The following is a 9835-nucleotide window of genomic DNA, read 5'->3' as shown; positions in this document are numbered from 1 at the left end:
GAGGCAGAGGCAGGTGGATCTCTGGTGAGTTTAAGGCTAGCCTGGTCTATAGAATGGATCCAGGGCAGCCAGGGCTCTGTTACACAGAGAAACCTTGTCTTGAGAAAAAAAGAAAGGAAAAAAGAAAAGAAAAAAAATCAAGGAGAGACATACTGCAAAACCCCAGCAATGGTGGGGGCTATGTTGGGGTCTGCACTATGCTTCATGGTCTGGTTTTGTGAATAAAGTTTAATTGGGGCATAGACTGTGTCCATTCATTGATACATACATGGTTGTTTCTACATTTCTTTTGTCTTTCTTTCATTGCCTTGATTAAAGGCATGTGCCACCACACCTGTTTTTACACTTCTACAGAAGTAGCTACCACAGCCCTATAGGACCTGCGATCACTAAGCCATTATCTGTCTTGTATTTGCCTTCTTGTGACCATGAGGGCTCAGTGAATTATCATTTTAGTATTTCTATGTCTGAAAGTTTTTAAAAATAAAGTTGGAAAAGACATCTTTTCCAACAAAATTACTTTTTAAGTAGTACCACTTCGACTTGAAAGGCTTTTGATTCTGATTCATAGGTTAGATAATTCTGTTAATAAATGAAATGTACAATATGAACTCTACTAATAGTAATCTTATCTTAGCTAAGGCTTTATTGCCATTGCATGTTAATAGGTTGGTGTCCCTTTGAGCTGTGGCATTATGTTCGACACAGTACCCAATGTCCCTCTAATAAAAAGGAGTCATCTTTCAGTGATTTTAACACAAGGACAGTTTTTCAAAGCTCCTCACATCTAAAATAAACTCTATTCTAAAAAGCTACATGAGAGTGTGACTAGATAAAGCCTTACATATTAAAATTACTATTATTATAAACAAAAATATTCTGAAATATTAGATACATTTCACAGGCTATTAAAAAAGAAAGGGATTTTGGAAGAATGATGTAAACAAATATGGTAAGTGGGGATTAAAACCACAGAGATGACCAAGGAAAACCTGCCTCAACCCAGTGCAAGTAGCTTATTACTTAACCATGTAGAAACATTGATCCTGAGCACTAGTAATAAAATACTGGTGAAAAGGTCAGCTCAGGAACTTTGGGAAGGTCATGGAACACTTGCCCCTCCAGAAGGAAGAGGCTAATTAACATTCCTCAGACCACAGGGTGGGAACCGACTTGCAGGTGGGGGCAGATTCCACAGGAATTGCCCACCTTCAGACAAGGGAAGTCCTTGCCACCTCATTCCCTTAAGACCAATCAATCAGTTTAAAAAGTCACACTGTTCTGCCAATCACATTGGGCCTAATGGCTGCTGCCCTGAAAACTGTATGAAAGCTCACTGAATAAGCAACCCCAGTGCACTGGAACAATAAATTCCTCTTGCGTTTTGCATCGATCCAGGCTCCACATGGTTCACTCAGGGAGTCCCCGTAAGCTAAGGTTCGACAGAGTCTTACACTGGCAATCTAGAATTCTTAGAAAATGGGCTGCTTTCTGTTTGCCTAAAGGTTGAAAATTTGTCCAAAATACTAAGTTTTAAAACTAGTACTGAATTCAATAATTGGAATCATTCGGCTATCAAAATCTACTCTTCCTACTATAAAGTTCATGAAAGCTAAGTATAGATCAAGTGTATTTAATTAAATTGTACCATTTAAATATGTACCATTGAGATATGCTATGTGACTATGCTTAGTTTATATTTGGATGCTTAAAAGTCTTCTTTTTGGCCCAGCGGTGGTGGTGCACAACTTTAATCCCAGCACTTGGGATGCAGAGACAGGTGAATTTCTGAGTTCAAGGCCAGCCTGGTCTACAGAGTGAGTTCCAGGACAGCTAGGGCTATACAGAGAAACCCTGTCTCGAAAAACAAACAAAAAAAAGTCTTCTTTTTGATAAAAGATAATGGAAGGTATTTTATCAGTATTTTCTAGCACACATTATATATTTTAATGATAATATTTTGGAATGTGCTAAGTTAAATGAGATACAGTACTGGAATTCATTTCATCTGTCTCTTTTCAGGCTTTGAAATGTGGTTAGTAGACATTCTTAAATTGCACACATGGCTTTCCTGATCCTCAGCCATATCCTGGTGAGAGAAATGACAACTAGCTCAGCTTCAACTAGTTATGGACCATGGCATTTACATGAGCTGAGGACCTGCACCAAGGGTGTTCAAGGTCAAACAATACAGCAGTGCCAACTCAAACTGTGTGCTGAGATTGCAGACATATGACTGTGCATAGCCAGCCCACCATCTCTGGGTCAGCAAGCATGATTTTTGATAGGGTTCCTTCTTTGTCTCAGGACCTAGCTCTGAGCAGAGCAGACACTCAGGTATTTACTGAGTGTATGTAGAATGGGTTTTAAAGTTATTTTATCACAGGAGTAGAAGAGGGAAATTCATTGGTACTAATCACCAATACAAGACCTGGAGAAAGGAAGTTTTACTGTTATCAAAGAGATGAGGAAGGTAATTTTCCCATACAGAGAGGTAGAAGAGGTGTAAGATGTGAACCTGCTTAGCTGCAGACACTCATGTAGGGTGTTTTTTATTTTTTTAAATACATTTTTTTTTTTAATGTGTACATCTATCACATGTATGTCCAGAAAAAGACATTGGATCCTTTGGAGGTGGAGTTATAGGCAGTTGTGAGCTGCTTGATATAGGTGTTGTGACCCAAACTCAGGTTTTCTGGAAGAGCATGGAGAGTTTTTTTTTTTTTTTTTTGGTTTTTCGAGACAAGGTTTCTCTGTGTAGCTCTAGCTGTCCTGGAACTCACTCTGTAGACCAGGCTGGCCTCGAACTCAGAGATACCACCTGCCTCTGCCTCCCAAGTGCTGGGATTAAAGGGGTGCGCCACCACTGCCCAGCTGAGAATTCTTAGCTCAAGTGTAGTGGCTAGCCCTGGGGTTGCTTGTATTTTGATGCTAATTCCACTCTCCAGGGAGAGGCTGCCTGGAGGGATGAGTAACATACTCAGGTGACTTCTGGTGAACCTTCTCACCTTAATTTGTAAAATAAAAACTAGAGAGTGAATGGGCTGTAGAAGTGGAGCTGTAAATTTGGGAGAGGAGGGGAGAGAGAAGAGAGGCTGATAGAGGAGGAAGAAGAGGAGGAAGGAAAATGGCGTAGAAGCACATGGCCTGGAGAAAAGTTATAAGGGATCTCCTAGATGGAGAAGATGGTAGTGTAGTGGTGGGTCTGCCCAATCTTGACGTGCAGATTGTATTCATTAATTGAGTTGTGTTTTCTCTGTCAGGGCTTATTTGGGTTGAAAATTTATGGCAACACTCAAGCCCTTCAGGAGGTTTGGTTTTGTTTTTAATTTTTTTTTAAACGTATTTCTTTTTTTGTTTTTAAGTGTGTGCCACTCTGACAGAGGATCAGAGTCCCATTCACAGCACCCACATAGAGCAGCTTACAACTATCTGTATCTCTGGCTCCAGGGAATTCAGTCCCTCTGGCCTCTTAAAGCACCTGCACTCAAGGGCATGGCCTACTCTTCCCCTCATATACACTAAAGAAAGCAAGGAAGGAAGGAAGGAAGGAAGAAAGAAAGGAAGGAAGGAATGAAGGAAGGAAGGAAGAAGGAAAGAAAGAAAGAAAGAAAATCATTAAAAAAAACAAAAACCTTGACTCCCAGGTCATACTCTATTATAATTAAAAATCAGAACTTACTGGTGAGACCCAGGAATCAGGTTTCAACCCAAACTCTGCAGATGATGCATGGCCAACTTTAATAATCATTGCTAATTCCCTTGTTCTGCTTTAAAAAAACTGTACATTTAATTTTGTTTTTTAAAATTTTTAAGTAGTCATTGCTATCCATGGTATACCACACTTTCCAATTAGGCTACACAGGGGAAGTTTTAGTTAACACTGGAGCAGAACTAGGATGTCTCAGGAATAAGAGCCATAGCAGTGACCACCCACACCATACCTGTTGCCAGGGGGAGCACACAGCTCTGCATAGTACTTGATTTTGGGCTCTGTCCCACTGGTCCGCATGGTGGCTACACCTCCATTAGCAAAGGTGAAGGTGATCATTTGGCTGCTTTTACTGGTAGGAAGAACCTAGGGATTAATTCGTATAGTCACACATTTAAACAGCAACAACCCGTTCTGACCTAGTGAATACTGTCCCACATAAGCAAGAATACATCGGCCACAGAAGAATATTCCTTGGAAAATGAGAGGACTCAGTCCTAGGAAGTTGTGAACATTAAGTAACTTCACAGTGTAGCTTTCTACTTCCATAGATTTATTAAAGTTATGAAAGTTTTGTTCAAATTAAAACATGGTATTTCATAAGAAATTGATATAATAATGTATGACAAAAAGTTAGATCATACCACAGTGTTGCAAACAGAAACTTTGGCCAAAAAAAGTTCCTAAGGATATTTTTTTTCCCTCTCTGGTACAAAACTTTGATATTGTGGTGGTTTGAATATGCTTGGCCCATGGAGTGGCACTATTAGGAAGTGTGGCCTTGTTGGAGAAAGTGTGTCAGTGTGAGGTGGGCTTTGAGACCCTCCTTCAAGCTGCCTGAGGACAGTCTTCTGTCTGCCTTCGGAACAAGATGTAGAACTTTCAGCTCCTCCAGCCCCTGGATGCTGCCATTTTTTCGCCTTGATGATAATGGACTGAACTTCAGAAGCTGTAAGCTAGCCTCAATTAAATATTGTCTTTTATAAGAGTTGCCTTGGTCATGGTATCTCTTCCCAGCAATGGAAACACTAACTAAGACAGATAGTTGTTAACTCCAGAACATCACTAAAGTTACAGTAAACATGCTTTCTCTGGCATAAACAGGAGGGCAAAGAGGAAGAGAGGCCACAGCACTGGATGGGGAGGTCACCGGATCATGAAAGCCAGAAAACAGACCTGACTATAGGTTCCCAGGATGGGTGGGAGGGGCAGAAACAGGAAACTGAACTATTGCGCTCTGCAGAAGCCCATCTGGTCTCAAGACTAGAGGTATTATGTATGCCAAGGATTGGTGTGAGGCAGGGGTGAAACATAGTGGTAAGATTGGAAAGAAACTACCAGATGCTCTAAGATCTTCCCCCCTCACCTCTGGAGTTAGAGACCCAGCCCTTCTCTGCCTGCCAGGGATGCTTATATTCTCTAGAGTTTGGACGAGAAAGGCTCAGAAACTAGGATCGCCATGCACCATGGAGGGTAAGCTGCTATGGTGGATACACATGACATCCCAGACCCACCTCTAGCCATGCCTCTACCCACAATTCTAGGGCTTTGATATGCCACTTTATATTCCTTAGAAAAGCAGTAGGGTCAGCTCAAGGTCCAAAACCAAGGTCTATCTCATAACAGCTGGCTTGCTAATCAAGATCCCTGGAGTGAACTATGTCAACTATATTAACAACTATAAATATATTTGTCATACACACACAGAACTTCCAACCAGTTAAGTATGCAAAGGATAGTGGAGGACACTAGAGAAACTCAGCAGGTAAATGACAAGGCCAAAAACCGTAGGGGAAAAAAAAAACAATAACAATAACAAAAACAGAACTTGGGGGAAATAAAGGCTATATGGATAAAATATATTCTTAGTTTTTAAAAAGAATCTTTAGAAAGGTACAATACACACACACACACACATACAGAGAGAGGGGGGGGAGGGAGAAACAATAATAGAATGCCATTCTGAAAAGAAAAATTGGGAATAAGAATTGAAATTAATAGTCAACAGGAACACCAAAAGTTAAAATTAAAAAAAACTTCTCAAAAAAGGAAACGCAGGACAAGAAAATAGAAATTAAGAAGAAAGAGGACCAGCCGCGGAGAGCAAGCATCTACCTAAGGAGTCTTCGAGAAAACAGTCAACTCTCTCCATTTCTTCACATCTCACCAAGAAAACTGAAACCTAAAGGAAATGATCCCGTAGAGCAAAGGCCCAGTGTGATGACCGGATTGAGCTGACACATGCCTGGAAGAGCGGTGCAGCACACTCTGGGCTTGTCTCTGAGGGCATTTCCTGATAAACTCAGGCCATGCAGACTCTGACCTAATCAATGGTTTAATGCATTGATAATGCATTATTTTAGTAGAGTCCTGAGGTGTGGAACTGTGGAAGGTGGGGGCTATTGAAGGAACTGGGTCTCTAGGAACCTGGCTTTGAGGTATATATAACTTGGCCTTGCTGTATTCTTCATGCCTCTTGTCTGTAAAGTGAGCAGAGTGAATGACTTCCTTCTACCGTGACCATCTTTGTCAGACTTCTACACTGCCACGGGCCTAAGAGCAACGGAGTCACGTGACCACCAACTGAAACAGTGAAACAATAAACCTTTCCTCCTTTAAATTGCTTCCCTCCTCCGGTATTTTGTGGCAGTGCCAAAAAGTCTGTCACCCTTAAAAAGTAACCACAACATTGAACAAAGAGAAATGCTAACCAATGTACTATGAAAATTTAGAACATTGAGTTTAGAGAGAGATTTTTCTCATCGAGGGGACAAAGTCAGTTGTACAGAATGACAAGGATGGTGTTCACATCTTTGTATGTATCACACATCCGGCACTAAAAAGACGAGTAGATCCTGAAGATAGTAGATCCTGAAGATAGTGCCTGGAACAGAAATGGAGCGATGCTTTCAAACTCTGAAGCTGGGGAGTGTGAGAGAGAAAGGCAAGACATTGTTCAGCCCTGACGGCCTCTCCAGATTTACTTCCACCACCCCATAAAGCACTTAGAAGATGTGATCTAGGAAAATGAAGGTAAGAAGAAGCCATGAGTTCTGGAGTGAGGGTCTTGGCTTTGGCAAATGGCATTCTGAGGATAACAGCTGAGCACTCAATCCAGAGGATGATCCAGCTGCATAGAGGGCTGAGGAGGGAGGTCAATGGGCACAGACAGGAGCCCACACAATAGCTGAAGACCTGGGAGCAGTGAAAAATGCCACCAAGAGCTATTAGGAAGGACAAGTGACATAAGAATCCAGACAACCAAGATACAGACATAACAAAACAAATAACCCATAACAAAACAAATAACCTTAACTGGGTATAGGAACGTAACTTTTTATGTTCAGAAGGGAAGGCCTCTGAAGAAGCTACTGAGCAACTCAGGCTCTGGTAATGATTAAGCATCATAATCAAGACTCAGAGGCGATTCGTGATGCCAGGCAGGGGGCTCCTGTATGTAGGAAGTCTATGCACGGATTCCTTAACTCTGCGAGACAGAAAGAAGTTCCATGGCACGTGGCAGGAGAAACAATAGAGAGAAAAGTTGGTTGATTGTCTCAGCATGGCAATAAGGTGTCATACTTCATTAGATTCCTTTTAATACCATTTATCTTTTATAAATATATTCTGTTCATATGAAAAATTTCAAACAAGAAGGTAATACAAAAAGGTAAATATCAAGGAAGACGTCTAGTAACTCACTCATCAGGGTGCTCCTGCTGTTTTAACCTGGGCACAGCCAGCCCTACATTTCTGCTACCTCTGTCTCTAAGAGATATCCAAATGTAAACATTTATAGCTAGGCCACCTGCAATCAGAGAACAAGGCCAAACTCATCAGAAAGCCACTCCTCAGTGGCTCTCCCAGAGTGGACCAGTCTCTAGTCCTCTGGAATCTCATTAGATATGCAAATTCTTGGTTCTTATCTCAGAGCTACTCACTGAGAAACTCCAGGGTAGCTTTCTGCACTGTTTGCTTGTGACAGGATGTCATAATATAACCCAAGCTGGCCTCAAACTCAGACTTACGGTGTTCCTGCCTTGGTTCTCTCCAAGTATAGGGATTTAAAGATTTATTGGTATGTGTCACCATACCCGGCTAATTCTGGTTAGTCATCCATCCTCTTGGTATGTGTGTGACTCAGATATTCTCTGGAGTGACAAGTTCTGGTGAAGAGGAAAAGCTGGGTCCAGAGTCAAAGGCCTCTCCTCCACCTGGATCCTCACCAGTCACTGCCCTTCTGAGTCACAATTTCCTCGTCTGTGAGAGGATGGCTTGAGAAGTCATTCATTATCAAATGACCCGTGAGATCACTTGCATTTCTAGCCCATGGTTTCTAGTTACCACATACCATTTTATTTGCTTATTCTTTTCTGATGCTAGGGGCCTAACCCAAGGCCTAGTCACGTGCTAGGCAAGCAGCTTACCCCTGAGCTACACACTTCCAGCCTGAATTTTCAGTCACCTGTGTGAATAAATGAATCTGTTCAAGTGGTAGGCACTGGTGAACCCAGAATAAATGAGTTGATAGATGTAAACAGGACTTACAGCTTTCTTATCAGGCTGACTATCATCAGAACACAGAATAAATGAGTTGATAGATGTAAACGGGACTTACAGCTTTCTTATCAGGCTGACTAGCATCATAGCCAGTGGTAAGATCCCTGATAGCCGAAATTTCAAACTTGCCACACGTTTTGGGGTAATTATTCTTCCCATCATAGTTTCTCAGGTTTCCGAATAATTTCTGAATTGTGCCCTGATCATGGCAGATAAAATATGAAGCTGTGGTAATATGGTAGCCATACCTATAAAAGGAAACTATAAGTGAGCTACAAAATGTAAGCAAAATGAGCTACAAAAATTCTGCAGAATGTATGGTAAGATGTGTGCCAACTAGCTCATTCTAAAGTGAGTGAAACGAGGAGCCCTAACCAACTTCAAAAGGGTAAATTAACATTAAAGAAGAATCTGGGGATGGCAAGATGGCTCAGTGGGTAAGGGCGCTTGCTGCCAAGTGTAAGACCTGAGTTGGTCCCCAGAACATCCTCTGACTTCCATGTGTGTTTAATGGCATGTGTACACACACTCATATAAATATGCATACATACACATGCACACACACACACACACACACACACACACACACACACTAAATAAATGTTAAAACAAAAAAAGTGAAGGGTTTAAGAGATGACTCAGTGATTAAGAGCATGAGCTGCTCTTCCAGAGGACCCAGGTTCAATTCTCAGCACCCTCAGGGTGGTTCACAAACATCTGCAGCTTTACACACATCACAACAATTTCAGGGGATCCGATGACTTCTTCTGGCCTTTGCAGGTACCAGGCATACACATGGTGCACAGAGACATGCAGCCAAAACACCCATACACATTTAAAAAAAAAATGTGAATACATTTTAAAAGAAGGTGAAAAAGAGGTCCAGGGCAGAAGAGATAGCTCAGCCAGTGATGTGTTTCCTTTATAAGCATGAGAAGCAGAGAAATCCCTAGAAGCCGGATAAAAAGAGATGGGTATGGAGGTGCGTGCCTATAGAGACTGAGATGGGCAGATGCCTGAGGCTTGATGCCAGCCAGCCATGCCTACTTGTCCAACTCAAGGCCAGGGACAGAACAGTGTCAACAATATGGACAGTGCCTAAGGAATGAAAGCTGAACAACACACACACACACACACACACACACACACACACACACACACACACACACACACACGCACGCAGAAAACATGAAATCAGTAGTGTACTCTCCGTTAGCCTGTACAGGTAAGTTATGGCTTTACAGAGCACAGCCATGCTGCATGGTTACTGGTTGTGTCATCTGCACAGCTTCCGCATCAGACCAACAGAGTTTGGTTCTTGCTTCGAAGATTGACCCCAATATCTAAACTACTTATGCCACTGACTACTTAAATTCACACTCTTCAATTAAACCATTTGCGCAATGATCCCATGTGTTAGTATGCACGCAACTGCAAATGGTCATTACTAATTAGTGGTGACATATCAAATGGAAAAGGTGATCTTCGATCTCCTAAGAAACAGACCATGTCACCAGAGTAAAAGCACTTGAAATATGACCAATATTCCTTCAGTAGTCCATA

The 9835-nt window shown here is 41.7% G+C and overlaps 1 protein-coding gene across 1 annotated transcript in view; it reads right to left on the bottom strand.

Moving 5' to 3' along the window:
* The window catches only part of Pgm2 (phosphoglucomutase 2), a 29258-nt gene that overhangs the window by 2382 nt on the left and 17041 nt on the right, over window positions 1–9835 (bottom strand). The window contains exons 12-13 of the mRNA XM_031342383.1: window positions 8331–8520; window positions 3945–4078 (exon numbers count right to left, since the gene is read on the bottom strand). Coding sequence (XP_031198243.1) covers window positions 3945–4078; window positions 8331–8520 — 324 coding nt within the window. The remainder of the gene's footprint in view (window positions 1–3944; window positions 4079–8330; window positions 8521–9835) is intronic.

The sequence above is a fragment of the Mastomys coucha genome, unplaced genomic scaffold (assembly GCF_008632895.1).
Source record: "Mastomys coucha isolate ucsf_1 unplaced genomic scaffold, UCSF_Mcou_1 pScaffold22, whole genome shotgun sequence".
In the NCBI taxonomy this organism is placed as follows: Eukaryota; Metazoa; Chordata; class Mammalia; order Rodentia; family Muridae; genus Mastomys; species Mastomys coucha.
This window is presented reverse-complemented; position numbering and strand designations above follow the sequence as displayed.